This window comes from Notolabrus celidotus, chromosome 23, assembly GCF_009762535.1.
Source record: "Notolabrus celidotus isolate fNotCel1 chromosome 23, fNotCel1.pri, whole genome shotgun sequence".
NCBI classification, from domain to species: Eukaryota; Metazoa; Chordata; class Actinopteri; order Labriformes; family Labridae; genus Notolabrus; species Notolabrus celidotus.
This window is the reverse complement of record NC_048294.1, coordinates 18,238,021-18,257,573: the sequence shown is the minus strand read 5'-3', so window position 1 is coordinate 18,257,573 and position 19,553 is coordinate 18,238,021. Positions and strand designations below refer to the sequence as shown.

At 39.4% G+C, this 19,553-nt stretch overlaps 1 protein-coding gene and 9 non-coding genes across 11 annotated transcripts in view; 1 reads left to right on the top strand and 9 right to left on the bottom strand.

Annotated features, from left to right (window-relative positions):
• Window positions 1–19,553, top strand: part of m1ap (meiosis 1 associated protein) — a 61,314-nt gene that overhangs the window by 6,053 nt on the left and 35,708 nt on the right. For both annotated transcript variants that reach the window (XM_034676431.1, XM_034676432.1), the window contains exons 3-5: window positions 507–767; window positions 905–1,102; window positions 7,293–7,464. In XM_034676431.1, the coding sequence (XP_034532322.1) occupies window positions 507–767; window positions 905–1,102; window positions 7,293–7,464 (631 nt within the window). The remainder of the gene's footprint in view (window positions 1–506; window positions 768–904; window positions 1,103–7,292; window positions 7,465–19,553) is intronic.
• trnaa-cgc lies at window positions 6,746–6,817 on the bottom strand. Its single transcript has one exon. It is a non-coding gene; the product is annotated as a tRNA-Ala (tRNA).
• trnaa-cgc lies at window positions 7,096–7,167 on the bottom strand. Its single transcript has one exon. It is a non-coding gene; the product is annotated as a tRNA-Ala (tRNA).
• trnaa-cgc lies at window positions 11,037–11,108 on the bottom strand. The gene has a single exon. It is a non-coding gene; the product is annotated as a tRNA-Ala (tRNA).
• trnaa-ugc lies at window positions 11,324–11,395 on the bottom strand. Its single transcript has one exon. It is a non-coding gene; the product is annotated as a tRNA-Ala (tRNA).
• On the bottom strand, window positions 11,698–11,769 carry trnaa-cgc. The gene has a single exon. It is a non-coding gene; the product is annotated as a tRNA-Ala (tRNA).
• On the bottom strand, window positions 12,532–12,603 carry trnaa-cgc. Its single transcript has one exon. It is a non-coding gene; the product is annotated as a tRNA-Ala (tRNA).
• On the bottom strand, window positions 16,722–16,793 carry trnaa-cgc. The gene has a single exon. It is a non-coding gene; the product is annotated as a tRNA-Ala (tRNA).
• trnaa-cgc lies at window positions 17,124–17,195 on the bottom strand. Its single transcript has one exon. It is a non-coding gene; the product is annotated as a tRNA-Ala (tRNA).
• trnaa-cgc lies at window positions 17,516–17,587 on the bottom strand. Its single transcript has one exon. It is a non-coding gene; the product is annotated as a tRNA-Ala (tRNA).

Sequence of the window (19,553 nt, the reverse complement as noted above, 5' to 3'; positions counted from 1 at the left end):
TAAGTGATTGGCAGACAGACGAGTGAGGTGAAAGACAGCATCCCAATCAGTTCCCCCGGCAGTCTAAGCCTATAGATAATTAAGAGCTGGTCCAAGCCTGACAAACTTCATTTAACAGGCAGAAACCTCGAGCAGAACCAGACTCATGTTAGACATCTGCCTCGACCGAGTTGCAGTTCCTCAAGTGTCCACTTGGGGCTAACGCTGGCTGCAAAAGCACTGGAGGCCATGTACACGCCCATTCAAAGTCATTTTTAAAGCAAAAGTGAAAATTTTTAAAGCCTGGTTTGAAAATTAAAGTTGGTCTGAGGGGTCAGTATTTTTTGAACTCATTGGTCTTTAGATTATTAACGTTCCAAGTTTTCAATATTCCTCAAAAAACCAAACCAAAGGGTGACGTCACTGTGACTACATCCATGTTTTGTACGGTCTATAATTTTGACATGCACATTTGTCTGTAACATTTGTAATTGAATGCTGAGGTATTTTGTGTTTGATGTTTTTAGATGTCCATGGACAACAGAAAGAGGCAAGCCGTTCCCTCCAACGCTAGTAATGTTAACTGGTCCACCCTATTTCCCGGGCAACCAGCCAGGGTTCTGATTGTAGAGGCATTGCCACCCTGGTGGTTGGAGACATGTACAATGCTCTGTGATGCCCTGGATAATTTCCTGTCCCTGGCTTGTAACCTGGATGGACCCTGTAGGATACCACTGCTCAGCCTGTATGCCATCAGCAGGCAGCAGGAATGTCTGCTGCCATTTGTGGTAAGATTGATGGCAGAAAATTGCCTTTAAGAGCTATTGTTGCCATTTCTCGGTTCTCTCTCAAACCTCTTCACTTTGTTGTTCTCTGCTACCCACAGTATTTTTCATTTGTATCCTTTTTTGCTCTGTTATTTCAGCAGGTTCGTGGTAACCTGGCCAGGTTGCGTTCCTGTGTAGAGGAGCTGAGGTCTATTCCAGGTGAAGGTTGCATCAGAGGAGCAGCCAAAGGAGGCGAGCTGCTACGCCAGGCAGTGCTGGACAGTCTGCAACAGTTTAAACAGTACATCAGACATACCAGTAATGGCACTGCTGCCAGCAACAACACATTTTTGGAGGTGAGCATAGGTCGAACATCTGTTACATGAACAACAAGCACACCGGAAGCACATTTCATAATTAAAATATTGTAAAAAGTAGATTAAAATTGTACCTTTACTTTCATAGACAAAAAAAGTCAGCTATAGAACTGATACCAGCCAAGCTACAGCTTATGATAAATCTTCAGTTCAAAGGAATGAAAGCATGATGTATTGTGCAATATAATAATTTATTTAGAATGTCCTGATCAGCTTTTTTGGCCCCCGATCCCAATCCGATTTTTTCATCTTGAATATTTGCCAATACAGACTCTCGATCCGATACTTGTGTTAGCCTAGATAATAGTTACACAAGAGCTATTTGTGTTCATTGGCTTCGTTACAGCTCGCTTAAATACAAGGCTGCTCTGAACGCAACTCTCACGAGACTCATGATGATTCACAACGACTGTGAGACGAACAACGCAAATATTGGGAGTGACAGCAAGATTGAAATACGACCGACTGCATTCCACTAGCTACAGAGTGGCATGCCGGTATAGAGAACGGCAGCTGCCACTAGCCACGAGGTTGCTAATCTAACAGACTGTCCTGTGTTGGTTTATGTTTTCGCCTTTTTGAACCATATGTTCGGCGTATAGCAGATGTTTTTCTGTAATGTGTCTGGCGGTGCACATGTGAGTTCTACAATACAATTTAAATAATGGCTTGAGTTCTACATCAATGTCACATTTAGTATTTTCTTATTAAGTATACACGGTTAAGCAAACTCAGAACGCTCAATTACACTTGTGTTGCCTTCAGTTGAAAATTGTGTTCAGTTACAGCGGACATAAATGATCGGATGAGATTATCGGCTGAAATGCCAATCTCCGATCAATTAAAAAAAGCCCGATAGTTGAGATCGGGATCGAGACATCCCTATAATTTGTTGTTATTAATTTTTACATGCGGCCACTTATATCAGTAAAAGTCCCCAACAGTAGGTAACAGACAGCACATTACTAGTCATCACTGTCCATAATAGCACATAACAGATCTTTTATGTTAATACCCAACATTTTTCTAATAATGAATGTCCAGGTCACTGACCCTGATAAATCCGTAACATCAGAACACACAGTACACACAGCACAGTGCTGATAATCACAGTTTTAAGGGGCAGGTTGTCTGCCTTTGTCCTCTGTGATATTCCCATCCTCTTTAAGCGAAAGAAGTCACAGACTTTCGTTTAACTGTAGCCCACATTAGTATTTCAGTCTAGAAGGGGTTGTCAGAAGAGCAACATTGAACTTCCTTCACTCAGTGCGATTTCTGATAGTCCCTCTGCCACACAAGGATTTAGCTCGGTTCTGTGCTGGAAACAGCCATCCAGATTAAACCTCAGCATATTTTTGAGAGTGCTGCTTTGTGCCGCTATGTGGATTGAAATATTGAGCTTCCAAGTCTGGACATTTTTGGGAGATGTCTGACCAATCCACAACATCATTAATCTCAAACTGATGGCTGAAGTTGCAGAATCTTGACTAGAGTTCATTTAGCACATCACAAAATTGTGACTGACAGGAAGTCTCCTCTTTACTGTCAGTGAAGGCATTCAGTGGTTCAAGCAGGTCCATAAAATATGCACGTATAGTTCCTTTGAATAGTCATTTAATCTCAATGTGTAACACAACATCCCTGTATGGCATGTTTACCTCTGTATATAGCAATTTAAAGCTAGAGTAATTTCTTTGCACTTCTATTACATTTGCCTTCACATCATTCAGGCATCTGAACTTTGCAAACAAGGCTTTTTGAAGCACAATACAGCGGAATGAGAAAATGTCCTCAGCAGCTCCTTTTGTTATTCAGCACTTCTGTCCGAAAAGACTCTATTTCTCTTACCTAGCATGTGTCCAGGACTACTTTTTGTATTTCTAAGCTCATTGTTCCTGTTTCCAGTGGAACCATGCCAAGCAGCTCCTCTATACTGTCAAACTGATTCTCGACTGCTCAGACTAAAATAAGTAATTGTGCTGCGTCGTTTTTGTCCTTCTGCAATGACGACAAACTAAGCGGATGACATTTAATTTTTTGGGACATTTCCAATGTTCTCTGAAATACTGTATATGATGCCCTCCCAGCCACAGTAGAGCCAGACAGTTAAAGTGTTTTGCCTCCTGTTTCAGGTCTTTTTTCATGGGGGAACAATATCGGAAAGGGGAACAATATAAAATCCTCTGCAGTTTCTCCATCAGTTAATGGCTTTATGTTTTTATTCAGTTCATGTATGATTTTGTAGGATGCCTCTGTCACTCTTTCACTAGTATCAGTGTGAAATAAGTTGGCTCAGGGGTGTAGTCGGTCCTCTATCAATCGGAAGGTTGGCGGTTAGATCCCAGCTCCTGCAGTCACATGCCGAAGTGTCCTTGAGCAAGACACTGAACCCTTTGCTCCTGTGATGTGTGACTGTGTACAAAGGAGATTAGCTAATACTGATGATCCCTTACTATAGCAGCCTCTATCATCAGGGTGTGAATGATAGGTGAATGTGACGGGTAGTGCAGAAGCGCTTTGAGTGAACAGAAAAGGCTAGAAAAGAGTTCATTTGCAAAAACAGATATCTACGTTTTTATAATTTTCAAAAAACGTATTTCCTTTTAATATACATTTTTAATAAAGTTACATTGTTAAGATACAGCTAATACAGCCTCCCAACTTCAATTGATTGATAATACCTAAAGCTAGTAAAAGGGGAAAAAAAATGTAACATATTTTTCAACTTTTTAAAAGTGAGTTATCTGTTTTTGCAAATGAACTCTTCTTTTACCATTTACAAGAATGACTTGAGTTCCCGGTCCTTTTTAAATGTTCTGTATTCCTCTTCATACCTGCGCTTCTGATTTCGTTTTGCCAATTAGTTTCCTGCTATGTCAGTTATCCTAGCGATGTTCCACTTGTTTCGCACACCAACAAACAAAATGTGTGACCTGGTAGAAATTGTGATTGGTTGGTTGATGCGGCTGAAGGTGGGAATGTAATTGATTGAGTGACTTGCAGTCTTTGTGACTTTATGCAGAAATTTAGGAATTACGTTAAGGAAGCCCATGGCTGCACTGTTTATATGATGTAATTCGAGACATAACAGCATTCTGATTCTGTCTAAACTTTGAATTGGACATATTCTATTTTAACATTCAGTAAAACTTATTTCTATAGGGATTAATTTCCGAGTAATATTTACTTGTCTGTCTTCCTTCTGAATCCATGATAGGAACACCAGGTGGGGCCTAGCTCAAACCTTTTCATACCCTCAAGCTTTGTACTTCAGAGTAAAGAGACAGAGAGGAAAGAGGCACCACTTCTATTTGGCAAATGAGCTCTCTCTGCTGGTGTGTTCCTGTGTGATAAGCAGCTGCTGTAGTATATTGTGTTGTAATATAAAATGTGCTTTTTAAAGCAAATCAGCTCCATGCAATTGCCACTGAGTCATCTGTGGACAGAGTTTTAAGAATAGTTCTGTAAGGAAGTCTTCATAAGAATATCCAATAGCTATTTCATTTGATTGAAAGTAAACCAGCTTCCTTCCTGAGTTGCACCCACAGTCGGTTTCAACAGCTTCAAAACCAGTCCAGTCTCAGCTTTAAAGATCCTGTGAGTTAAATTAAAATTGCTTTCAGATTTTCATCAAACACATATCTGATGATTATATTACACTTCAAAATAAACTAGGATGCATTTGCGAGGACTCTTTTCATGTTTCAACAGCTGTTTTTATCGCGACAATCACTGACACGTTTGGTCGAATGTCACCATTTAGCACGGTCACTCTTAACACCAAAACACTGATTGTTCGGAAACGATGGTAATTGTAAAAAGCTAGCTAACTTGCCTGAATGAATGGAGCTAAACGCTGCTTCTGTTGCCAAAATGCGCACGCACCTCTTCAATGATGTAGGCTGTAAAGGGGTCTATAGTAATAGTCAGTCCTGTTGCTGATGGTCTTGTTTGCTTTTGTAGGTCACAAAGAGGCTTCACTATTAGTTTCAGTCTGTTTCATAACTACCAGAAAACTCCTCACAGGAGCTTCAAATAGACTATGATTCAATTGGATGGAATTGTTTACACCAATAGAACACCATAGCTTTTCCTTTGATGGGGAGATTTGTTAGAACTATTAATTGCTAAATATTCAATATAGTTCAAAGCCAGCTGTGAATAATGATCCACTGCATGGTCCAGGCCCAAAATTTCAAGTTTAAGATGTCAGCAAATGACAGTTTAGGGGAATGAGAAAATTAGCTGAAATTACTGAACCCAGTCACTGTCCTTTCTGTTAAATGTGGACGTATTCTCTCTGGTACTCGGCCCTGGGCTGTTATGGAGGATTTTTCAAATCCAACCAGCTTTATTAGGAAGCTCTAGACAGATGATTACACTAAGACCCACTGTTTCCGACAGCAGCAGATATGAATAGCACTGGTAGGGAACATAGAGACACTAAGCAGACACATGATCGTGTGTGAATGTCTGTGTGTGTGTGTGTGTGTGTGTGTGTGTGTGTGAGTGAGTGAGTGTGAGTGAGAGAATGTGTGTATGTGTTGCTGATCCATTTATATGATGTATGCACTTTATGTATGCATTTGTGTCTGCCTTTATAATTAGCATCAGAACTCTGCAACATCGTGAAGTAGAAAGAACCCATAAACACTCATTGTAATCATTATTTAGTGCGACTGTTTTGTCCTCAACATTATACAAACATTGGTTTAGCTGTTTTCTCTCATTAGGCGCACTAATGCTAAAGTAAACTAGAAAAATGTTGCTGTTTTCCATCATCAGACAAAGTGACATGTTATTTTAAGATGTTGTTTTCTCTCAGAATCTGCAAAAATCTCTTTTTCAGGAAAATAACACAGTAGATAAGAATTTTTTGTTTTGCTCAATGCTGTGACAGTTGCTGGTCTGTTACAGAAAACATGTCAACAATAAATCTTAAGGCAGGGCACTTTATTATTGTGAACATATTCAGTATAGAGTTGTGTGGTAGTTCTGACTTAATGTATTTTATGTCATATTAATTTACAACATATCATGTTCCTCAATTACAAAAAACCCCACAACAATCAGACCCAGAGAATGCTTTGTTGCGGTGTAGTTTTCTTTATGGGCAGTACTTCTGGAGAATTAAATTTGAAACGCAAGTTATCTTTGTAACACCGCCTGTAACTATTCCATCTGGAATAGAGATGTGGTGAGGAACAGCACACCCTGAAAGTGCTGGAACTCTTTTCCTTGGATTGATTTGACATGACGTGGGATCAGTTTGCCTCTGCTGTTGCTCATGTTAGTGAAAGTTAATAACAGTTGCCAAGGGGTTTTGACCAATCAGAATCAAGCCGGAAGATCAGCTAGGTAATAACATTATTACATATAGAAATATAGAAAGATATATTGAGGTAAATAAATGGGCCTTCATTCCTTCTTGCTTTTACATGGGGAATCATGTCACAGGTCACATAGCGACTTATGAGGACATTCTTTAAGTTGTGTGTACACAAATTTGTCCTGCTCCACATATAGGGGCATTACTGACATCAGTTGTTACATAGGATCCTTGTTGGACTATATTACACATTTTGAACTTTTGCTGTGCTGGTCCGTACACATATAAAGAACTGGAGATGCTGGGGATTGAACCCAGGACCTCATACATGCGAAGCATGCGCTCTACCACTGAGCTACATCCCCTTCAATATAAGTTAATATAAGTTGCAAGAAAAACCTAAAGGGACAACTTTGACCAAACCTACAAATGATGCTAGTAATTAGAATCCAGTACTGTATGGATGCCTTTAGCATTTACTTCCCTGGAAATGCTCTTAAAAACACTGATGACAATATTTTGAGATATGGAGAATCGTAACTAGGAGCAATTTCAGCTAAACCTGGTTGAGATACAGCTGTTACATAATATTCCACAATTTTGTATATTTGCTATACTGGTCAGGACACATATAAAGAACTTATGGAGATGCTGGGGATTGAACCCAGGACCTCATACATGCGAAGCATGCGCTCTACCACTGAGCTACATCCCCATATATATTAATCTTGTGTTTTATACAAGAAAACAAAATCAATCAATCAATCAATCTTTATTTGTAAAGCGCCAAATCACAGCAAACGTTGTCTCAAGCTTGTCTCACTCTTGCTTTATTCACAGGTGACTGTGGTGACCAGCCAACCAGGGCAGGGCATTGTACGCCATTTGGAGATGGGACTCAAAGATGCTGACCTGGTGTCACTGAAGCGGCTCCTGGTGGTACAGATTGATAGTGCAGCAGAATGGAGCCAGGAAAACCCCTCACCAAAGGCAAAACACTCTGAGGCTGAAGGTAGGAAACAGAAGTACAGTATGCAAAAGAATAGAACTACAAACTGTCATACCAGTAGTACAGCTAATATTTACGCAAGGTTGTAAAACAGCGACCCATGCTGCTTAAATATAGAGCACTGCCTAAGCAAACAATCAAAGGAGCATTGACAGACAAACAGTAACAACTTAGAAGCCAGTTATATATGTTGCTGGCAGACGTTTTACCCCCCTCTCTTTAAACATACTTTCACCCTGCACCTTTTTATTCATCTCTTTGTTTAATATCAACAGTCAACACCTGACAGACATGTTGGCTGCTATTAAATCGATTACTGATCCGCTTGGATTAACTTACTTCATAATGATGTGTTGTTTTTTTGTAATTACGTGGAGTTTCAAGTGGTGTGATCCAAATAAGTGAAGAGTTCACACTGGATAAAAGAGAAGGGAAAAAAAGAGGAAGCTGAGAGAGATAGAAAGTGAGGGGAGGAAAAGGAACAGGAGGAGGAGGAAAGAAAAAAAGCTCAGGGCAACAAAAGGGAAAAAAAGAGAGAGATGGGGTAAACAGAGAAGACTTGCTTGCACACAATATCATGCACAATTTGAAATATTCATTCGTTTGTGTTGAAAGCTTGAACTGCCTTATTGAAAAGTGTTTGTTCACAATAGTGTTGGGGATAATGGGAACATGATACTAATGATGCTGTGAGTTATTAAACTCAACGTTCACTGTAATGTCAGTTATGTAATCCCTCCTTGTTCTATGTCATCATCCCTGCTGTTATTTTTATAACGCATCTAAAGTCACATGTTTTGTATCTTTCATAGCTCTCAGTTTAACCTTATCCTTGTAACCAGGGCGTAAAATAACACCCGCCAAGTGCCAATGGTGGGTAAAAAATTAGTTTGGCTTGTAAAACAAAAACACACACCCGCCAGTGGCCGAAGTAAAATGTTGTACTGCATGTGAGGTTTTGTTTTCATACTTTCGCCCATTTTTGCCGACTGTCAGGCTACTTTGACCTTAGCAGCGCGCTGTACTTGTGTTGTGATTTGGTATGTCGGGAACGGCGTGACGTCAGCTACTGGAGTTCTATTCATTCCTTTTACTTGAAGAAGCACGGCGGAAAGAGTGTTACGAGAAAGATGTGGCGACACATTCCCAGTGTGAAGCCACCACAAACAAAAAGGAAAAACAAAGAGGCAGGAGACGATCAAGAAGAGGAACAGACAGCTAAACAGAGTAATGTCACTATACGACGTTTCAAAGAAAACTGGAAAATTGACAAGGCAGGCCAACCTTGGTCCTGGCTGACTTACGACCAGACAAACCACACCATGAGCTGCAGTCTTTGCCACAAACACATGAAGGATAAACAGAAGCAAAACAAACAACAAACATGAAATATGGCCGGTGAATTTTTGGAGGTCTCTAGCCAATGGTAGATGAGGTAAAAAAGTTAATTTTATGCCCTGCTTGTAACCCTTGGAGTTCATCCTGGTCTGTGGTGACCTTTCTAAAACAAGTAAACTGTACTGTACTGTACACCTCGCAGTATTTAGCTAGTTACAGCAGCAAGGAAAAACGTCCTTTTGACAGGCAGAACCAGACTCATGTTAGACAGCCATCTGCCTTGACCGAGTTGGGGTTGGAAAGAGGGATAGAGGAGAATGAGAGAGAGAGACATGATAGTGATGAGACGAATAGTAATAATAGCCCCCCCATTTCCAGTGGTTGGGGGTTGTAATTACAGATTTACATACATCTTATTTTTAGCAAACATTTGTTATATCTGAGAAAAATGATATCACAAAGTTTGGCATGTGGACAGCGTGACCTGGGATCAAACCCCTGACCTTCTAAATGAGAGACTCTACCGCTGAGCCATAGCCAAAGGAAGCAGGGCTTCCTCTCACTGTTGAAAACCTTGATCTTTTCTTTTCTGTTTTTAGTCAACTTAATGAAAAGGGAAATATATAAAGGATGACCAAAAGCGTGAGGATGACCTTTTTGTTTTGCAGATGCAGGATTAATGTTGCCAGTTGACCTTTAGTGTCTTGTAAGCCTGCGGTTCATAACCATGGAGTCAGAAACCCTCAAAGGGCTTCACAGAAATGTTGTGGATCACCAGATAACGCAGGGTTCAGGAAAAAAAAAGCGTTCACACTAACTTTTCTTTAGAAATTGCATCAGATAATCATATATCATGTTTTAAAAAACCCTTCTAAAGAGTTTGTTTACAGTAACCAAATAGTCCGTTTTAATTTAAGGTCTTTTCTTTCATGATTTTTCCTTCTTTCAAGATTTGGAAAAACATGTCAAGTCTACAGTAGTGACATTTATTTTTTATATTGCCCCCATAAACTTTGCCTTGTAGACACTGGCTGGCTCTCTCTTGCACAGAATCTTGTATTTTTGATTTATTGATTGTTCCAGTGTTGATTATTGTGTCTCCAGTGTCTAATAAAAACAATTTTGTTTTCTCTCCAATGCGTAGAAAAAAAGCAAAGCTATTGAACCAAGATATGTTGGGAATGGAGCCATGGAAACATGGTTATGTGGAAACCGCAGTTTAATGACAAGCAAGGAGAACACCCTTTTGGCTGCTGTGATGCGTCCCTTGGCAGTGGCTCAAAGTGTTTATAGCCCTGAATGTTTGGAACTGAACCGTCTTGTGCCTTTTGATATTACAGACTACTCCCTTCTAATAATGTCAACAGCAGTGGTGTTTGACTAATGAAGATGCGGTAAAGTTGTTTTATTGGACGTGGTTTGTTCCAGCAGAGAAAACATGATTGTTGCCACCATAACATCTTCATATGCAGCGCTGCTTGTACTATTGTATGGGTGTCTCAAAACCCAACACAAAATGCTCCTGAAACATAAGGAAACATAATGAAATTATACATATATATATAATATGTATTTTGAGATAAGGGGAACTGAACTTAGAACCTCATAGTGCAGGAAATATTCTGTCCTAAAATATAGTTGTTACTTGTGACTGCAGGAGCTCTCTCAGCTTGGAGGCATCTGGTCAAAGTTTACACATCTGTACCAGCAGATAACTTGATATCTCTCTGCTCTCCAGTTAGAACAGGAGTTTCTCCCCTTTCTCTGTTGAATCCCACTCTTCCTCTCTTGTGTCCCCAGTCCACAGCATGTCACCATCACTGTCACAATCATTTGACAAAGCCTGCAGACCCAAACAGCTGATCAGTGTGCTGCAGGGCAAAGAAACACGAATGTGGAATGACATGAATAGTGCAAAAACAGATTTGCTGTCTAGTGGCTGAGTAAAGAGCTGAAAATTTTAAGTAGAGCATATAACGACATTAGTGTTTGGGTCAGAGCTTCTTGAAATCAGTTAAATTGTCTTTGGACCACATTTGGGAAAAGCTTTCATAAAGAAATGCTTGCTAGAATCGTTGAGGGTTTATCATTAAGGGTAACAGCACTCAAAACATAAACAAGGAATATTTTGTAGAAGCTTGTGGTCATAACTGATGAACAGTTTGACATAACATAACACTTTTATTCTCCACTTTCTTTGTGGCAAAGCTGGTCAGGACAGTTATATAGAGTTTGATTGGAGATGCTGGGGATTGAACCCAGGACCTCACACATGCGAAGCATGCGCTCTACCACTGAGCTACATCCCCTTCAATTTCAGATTGAATTAACTGTATTAGCTCCTACCTTTGTCCAGTTGCAAGAAAAAAAAATCAAGGTTCAACATTGTATGGATGTGTTCAGTGTTTATTTCCCTGGAAATGCTCTTAAGCACACTGATAACACTGATTTTGAGATATGGGGAAATATACCTAGGACCAAATTCAGCTAAGCTAAGCTGGCCAGGACACATATTAAGACTATATGGAGATGCTGGGGATTGAACCCAGGACCTCATACATGCAAAGCATACACTCTACCACTGAGCTACATCCTCTTCATTATAATCTGTAATTTACTTTATTACGTCCTATCTTTGTACAGTTGCAACAAAAACTGAGAAGGACACATCTTAACAAATCTACAAATGATGCTAGGAATAAGATGCCATTGGAATTTTTTTCCTGGAAATGCTCTTAAGCACACTGATGACAATATTTTGAGATATGGGGAATTGTACTTCGGACCAAATTCAGGTAAACGCGGTTGAGATACAGCTGTTCCATAATATCCTTGGTGGACTGTATTCCACAATTTTGTTTTTTTGCTATGCTGGTCGGGTCACAAATAAAGAACATATGGAGATGCTGGGGATTGAACCCAGGACCTCATACATGCGAAGCATGCGCTCTACCACTGAGCTACATCCCCGTATAAATTAATCCTTATTTGTATAGAGGCAAATCACAAGTAAAGGTAAACCTGGTTGAGATACAGTGGCAACCTCCATTCTTAAATTGCAATGCAATTCATTGAGTGTCCACTTGAGGCTGGCTGCAGAAACACCAGAAACCACATAAACACTCTTTCAAAAAAGGCTACCTTTGCAGCATTAATAGATATGTTTACAGCCTGGTTAAAAAAATGGTTTGGGTTTGAGTAGCTAATTTCTCTATCAGCACACTGTAGGGGGCTACATTTTTTTTTTTAACTCTGTATTTTCAAAGCTGTAGTGTATAACACCTTGGTTCTCTACTTTCTTTGTGGCAAAGCTGTTCAGGACAGGTATATAGAGTTTGATTGGAGATGCTGGGGATTGAACTCAGGACCTCGTACATGCGTAGCATGCACACTACCACTGAGCTACATCCCCTTCATTACAAGTGTCAATGAACAGTCTTAGCCAATAGAAAAAAGAAATTAAGGTCAAACGAAGGACAAATTGTAACAAATCTAAAAATTAAGCTAGGATATAGAATCTAGTATTGTATGGATGCCTTTAGCATTTACTTGCCTGGAAATGCTCCTAAGCACGCTGATAACACACTGATTTTGAGATATGGGGAATTATACCGAGGACCAAATTCAGACAAATTTGGATGAGATACAGTTCATTACATAGTATCCTTTATCGACTATTTTCCACAATGTCAGATTTTTGCCAAGCTGGTCAGCACACAGCTAAAGAACATATGGAGATGCTGGGGATTGAACCCAGGACCTCATACATGCGAAGCATGCGCTCTACCACTGAGCTACATCCCCTTCAATACAACTTTTAAATAACCGTATTAGCTGCTACCTTTGTCCAGTTGCAACATAAACCTAGAAGGACGCACTTTAACAAATCTACAAATGATGCTAGGAATAAGATGCCATTAGCATGTAATTCCCTGGAAATGCTCTTAAGCACACTGATGACAATATTTTGAGATATGGGGAATTGTACCTAGGACCAAATTCAGGTAAACCCGGTTGAGATACAGTTGTTACATAATATCCTTGTGGGCTATATATCCACAATGTCATACATTTGCTATGTCAGGGCTGAAAAATGTTAATGTGTTAACGTCTTTTTCAATATTGCCCATTTCTACTTTCAAGACCCATACCTCAGCTTTTTATTATATTCACCATGCATGTGATTAAATGCATACTTAAAAGAACGTTTTGTTTAATTTGTAATGTTACATTTTTGTGTGAATTTTAAATGTTGTTTTTTTTTTTGCATACTCTACACCAGTGGTTGAAAGGTTTATATTGACTCCAGTTTTGTTTTTTCTGAGATATTTGAGAAAAAAAGTCAGAGGCTCTATAAAAGGAGACATCTTGGACAAAGAACTCTTTTAAACTAGCAGCCCAGCGCCAAATCTTGGATCTCTCTGTAGAAAAGGATTAGAGCTTATTATATATCCCCTAATCCTCTCCATATCCTTCAATCTCTCTATTCTTTCTCTTCTAATTCTCCTCCTCTCCTCTCAAACTGTATGTCCAGTTTGTACAAGGATAAGAAGCTTTCACAGGGGACATTTGACAGTTGTTGTAGTAACAACCAATGAATGGAGAGATCATGTGCGTTTGTGTTTACGTAATCAGATATGTTTGTTAGTTCTACCCTTTATGAATGCCTGTACACTGTTGTGTGTCCGCTGCTTTTTGCTTTACAGCCAGTGACTGCACAGTATCGAGTCACTGATTTTTTACAGTGTCTGTGTCAATGCTCCTTAACGATTTATTATTCCTCCTTAGCAAGAGAAACCTCCCTCCATAAAAGTGGAACAGAGGGATGAAAGGACTGTTTCCTGTTCCTTCTCTTCTTTCTCCAGTGACTCTGTCACCTCCTCTTCCTCCTCCACCACCTCCCATCTCCTATTTCTTTATTCAAGAGAAAGGGAGAGAAATTCTCTACCATTTGTATGTTTACACATCTCTCCTCCCTCATCATTTCTAGATGTTCTGTGCTGTATCGTATTTTCCCTCTACTCTTTTCATGATCAACTTATCTTTCTTGTATAACTATAGATTTGTGATGTACTAACCTAGATTTATTGTTGCCTTTACCACTTGGGATTTTAGTTGCTTTTCTGCTATGGTTAAACCAAGCTCCATTCAATAAATGAGTGTTTTCATGCCAGTTTGCAACCCAGGAATTCAGGCTACAGTAAAATCTTTTGACATGACTACATTTCATAGAAAGGTCAGACATTCTCAAAGACTTTGACTTCCTAGAAATGTTAATAGCAAACTATTAACTTATAACTAATACTGTGCTTTTGATATCCCCAGAAAGTCAAAGTCTTTGAGAATGTCTGACTTTTGTAAGAAATTAAATAATGTTTCAGGGCCTTGAACAAGTGTTACGTTCAGAAAACATGCTTGAAAGATGCGGATAGGTCCTGAATAAATTTAGGAGATTGTTTTTAATATTTTATTCACAATTAAAGATGTAGATGTTGAAGAAGATTATTGGATATACTTTTTTTGCAATAATCATAATCAAGAACTATTTTTGAGGCTGGGCACCAACACGCAGTGGCGGCGAGGCCCTATTGAAGCCCTAAGGATTCTTTTTTTTTTCTTTATATTTTTTCTGCCTCTTCTACCCCAAATTTACGTGACCCAAAACTCACCAAACTTTGTCCAAAATTCAGGCCTGGTGAAAAATGTATGAATTAATTGGTTTCATGCCAATACCTGCTCCATAGCTCCTCCTAATGAATTAAAAGTGAGCCCCTCAAAACGGTTCAACCTACATGCATGACATTTTTTTTGGCCTAACAATCGTGCCAAGACCTACAAAAAAGACCTACAATTATTGTCATGGTGAAATCCCAACAGGAAGTACAGAAATTCGAATGTCAGATTTCGGTGATTTGGATACGTAAATGAACAAACTAGTCCGAGAGTTTTTCTCGGCTTGTAGTCCTAAGGTGCTCAAGGTATTGAAGACACATTGTTATCCAAGGATTTTCCCTATGTCAAAAATTGTGGGCGTGACAAATGGTCAAAGTTCATATACAATGTTAGATCAGCACCAAAACACTCATGCATGATAAGTGTCCCAGGTTGAACGCATCTATAGGCAAATATTTTGTACATATTTTTTTTCACATAATTTGCCTCATTTGCAAAACTTGAATCATATCCAGATACTCCTCATACACACACATACACACACACAGTTACAATTGGATCAGCATACATCCAACAAATCTATTCAGTCACAGGAATAATGACAGTATATTTTTGTCCCTTGTGAGGAGGATAATAATCCAATGGCCCACAGCCAAGTATTATGAAGTGGTAAGCCAAGTTGTCATTCTCAATGCTCACAATAAGCCTTATTGCATTTACAACATTTCTATGATAATGTGAAATTTCATCACTCCCCAAAAGCAACTTCTCTCCACAGTGAGTTAAAACTTCATAGCAGAAACCTTGGAGCATTTTTTCAAGAGGCTTTTGCTTAGCGAATGTATTAGTATTAATATTTGCTGTATTCATAGGCATAGGGAATGAATTTGTCCCTGCTACCTGACCCAAATGTTGACCAAACCTTGGGGTCCTAAATTAACATTCATTTTTGACATTTGCTACTCCAATTAGTCATTGGTGCATTGAGTGTAACGTGATCAACCCAATCAGAATTTGTCAACTCACATTCCATTTAACAGCCAGACGGGCCTACATTTTGCACATTATTCTTTGCATGGCAAATTTCAGCTGATTTCTAAGACTGGACGTAGGTCAGACTTGGACCAATTTTACTTTTTTCCTTTTATTTTCTTCCTACTCTAATGGAGCATATAAAGGCCAGTCTATACATTGTGTGAAGGGGCATTGTAGTCAGAACCACTGCATTAGCCCTACAATGGATGTTCTGAAGCGACTAATTTCTTCACTGCCTAATCCCAATTTTAAATTATGACTAACTGGCTATTCAAAAGGTTAGAAAACACTCAGAAAACACTTAAATTGGGACACCATTGGGCTAGCTGTTTAAGCTTGGCTATAGTCCTCGTTGCAGTGGTCGCTGGTTCAACTCCTGGCCTTGGCCATTTGCTGCATCTCTTCCCCCACTTTCTACTCCCTTCATTTCCTGTCTCCCTTCAGCTGTCCAATCAATAAAGGTGAGAATGCCCAAAAATAACTTTAAAGCAAAAAATATAAGTTGAGCACAGTTTATTTTAAAGGGCCTAAATGGCATCACAGAGTCTGCAAGTCAGCAATGTCAGATTTGTGTGGCTAATGTCCATTTGCCTCTGCTGGTTATTCATTGCTCCAAAGATAGGCAGTTGGGTCATGTTGCTTGGTGTATGCGTCATGGACATCAGGCAGTCAGTATTTACATATATTTATGAGGCCAACATTAAATGCATCTCTTGGTCAGGAGTGTGTATGGGAGTGACTTTTAGTTTTAGCCAGGCCAGGCTAAAGCTAGAGTTTTTAGAAGGTGTGGGAGAGAATAGTACAGAGCATGTCCTGGTGGTATGGCATCAACTAAATGACAATGCAATATTCATTTGAGGATTACTGACACTATAAAGTACGACTTCAGTCACCCCGGCGGTAGCTTTGATGAGAATCGACATTCAGTAAGTTCCCCTTGCAGTCATATTTTTTAACACCACATTAAAATTAATTCAACATAACTCTAGTGTGTCAGAGTATCAATCATCAATCAATCAATCTTTATTTGTATAGCACCAAATCACAATCACACTGTTAAATTATTAAAGACCAGTCAATATTTTGAGATATGGGGAATTGTACCTAGGACCAAAGTTGAGATACAGCTGTTACATAATATCCTTGGTGAAATACAGTATATTCCACAATTTTGTATTTTTGCTATGCTGGTCAGGACCCGTATAAAGAACAGATGGAGATGCTGGGGATTGAACCCAGGACCTCATACATGCGAAGCACGCGCTCTACCACTGAGCTACATCCCCTTCATGTAAAGTTTGATTAACAGTATTAGCCAATTGCTTTGTCCTGCTGCAAGAAAAAAAAATAAAGGTCCAAAGAAAGACAAATTTGAACAAATCTACAAATGATGCTAGGATATAGAATCCAGTACTGTATGGATACCTTTAGCATTTATTTCCCTGAAAATGCTCTTAAGCACACTGAGAACACACTGATTTTGAGATATGGGGAATTATACCGAGGACCAAATTAAACCCTGATGAGATACTGTTCATTACAAAGTATCCTTTATCAACTAGTTTCCACTATGTCATATATTTGCTATGCTGGTCAGGACACATATAAAGAACATATGGAGATGCTGGGGATTGAACCCAGGACCTCATACATGCGAAGCATGCACTCTACCACTGAGCTACATTACCTTCAATACAATTTTTAAATAACCATATTAGCTGCTACCTTTGTCCAGTTGCAACATAAACCTAGAAGGACACACTTTAACAAATCTACAAACGATGCTAGGAATTAGAATCCAGTACTGTATGGATGCCATTCACATTTATATTCCTGGAAATGCTCTTAAGCACACTGACGGCAATATTTTGAGATATTGTGAATTGTACCTAGGACCAAATTCAGGTAAACTCAATTGAGATACAGCTGTTGAATAATATCCTTCATCGACTATATTCCACAGTTACGTATATTTGCTATGCTGGTCAGGACACATATAAGGAACTTATGGAGATGCTGGGGATTGAACCCAGGACCTCATACATGCGAAGCATGCGCTCTACCACTGAGCTACATCCCCATATACAGAATTCTTATTTTACACATACAAAAAAACTCAATCAATCAATAAATCAATCTTTATTTGTATAACAGCCGGTCTAGATCAAACTCTATGTTAAATTATTAACATAAAGACCCAACATCAAGACAGGATAAGATCTAGTCCCCTCTTACTGACAGGACTCGATCTGATCTCATTTTAATCCACCATGAGCATTGCACCTCGCAGTATTTAGCTAGTTACAGCAGCAAGGGAAAACTTCCTTTTAACAGGCAGAAACCTCGGGCAGAACCAGACTCATGTTAGACAGCCATCTGCCTCGACCGAGTTGGAGTTTGAGAGAGCTTCATCGGAAAGTAAAGTTTTAAGCCGAATCTTAAAAGTAAAGAGGGTGTCTGCTTCCCGGACCCTGACTTGAAGATGATTCCAAAGGAGAGGGGCCTGATAACTGAAGGTTCTACCTCCCATGCTACATTTAGAGACTTTTGGTATGACAAGCAGGCCTGCATGCTGGGAGTGTAGCGTTCTAGAGGGGAAATAGGGCACCATGAGCTCTTTAATATACGAATGTGTCTGACCATTAAGAGCTTTGTATGTCAGAAAAAAGATTTTAAATTCTAGTCCAGATTTTATGTGGAGTCAGTGTAGAGAAGCTAACATTGGAGAGATCTGCTCTCTTTTCCTACCTCTAGTCAGTACTCGAGCTGCAGCGTTTTGGACCAGCTGTAGAGTCTTAAGAGACTTATTAGAGCAGCCTGATAAAAGGGAATTACAGTAATCTAACCTGGAGGTAACAAATGCTTGGACTAGTTTTTCTGCATTGCTCTGAGACAGGATGTGTCTAATTTTTGAAATATTTGTGAAAAAGGCTGTCCTTGAAATTTGCTGAATACAGGGAGTTGAAGGACAAATCTTGATCAAATAGGACTCCCAGATTCCTAACAGAGGTGCTGGGTGCCAGACTGATGCCATCTAAGGCAGTTATATTATAACAGAGTACAATAGAAACCTGTCTGTGAAGGTTCTCAGTCACAAAAGGGTCCTAAGTAGGGTCGTTAGTCTAGTTCCTGGTAGTTGTTCTCCTAGGACCCTTTTGTGACTACCGGGACGCACCAATGACTGTTAGAGGCTTATATTTTCTAGCTCTTCCCTAGTCTGGTCAGAACTGAAGAAGCCTTTCGGAGGAGAGGTGAAACGTCTTCAAGAATTTCTACCAGTCCAGTTGCTTTACGGATCAAGCTTTGGACAATAGAAACTTGTAACATTGACAGCACAACATGCTGTTGCCCTCTTTAGCAGGCAAACATGAAAAATTAACAACAAGATCATTACAAACTGGCACCTTCCCGGTTTCAGCACTGGTTGTGAACAGCTGGTATCAACAGGTCCTTGATTTTAAAAATGTGACAATAGATCAGCGAAATAGCAGAACAACTACCTATGAGGGCGACAAAATTGGCATAAATTATGTAATTGTTGTACAAAGAAACATGAACGTTTGAAAGGAAATAATGTTAGAAAAGCTTGACTTTAATGCATCTCCAGTTTTGGAAATTATTATTACTGATAATTATTATTAATTATTATTAAATTATTTTATTGTAGTGATAAAAAAAAACCTTACTATTTTTTACAGCTTTCACCTCATTAATCCCAAGTTGATTTGATGGTTGTCAGCCCAAGTTACTACATGTTATTATTAATGGTATTTGGGACCATCACAGTACACTTATCTTGTGCACCGAACTCTCCCTAACAGAACCATTCCTTCATTTCTGTGTGATTGGTTAGGGTGTAAACACTATTTTACACTACCGTTACAAGCAAACACCTGCAGTCATCCAACCCAGGCTCACCTTCTCCCTCCCAGTTTCTTTCTCTATCCCTTCAAATTCAGTAAATTTTCTACGACAGTCGGCAAGTTCAGTTTGGTGTGTGGTGGATTACCAAGAGGAAACCACACCCAGTCCTGCTGACATGCTCT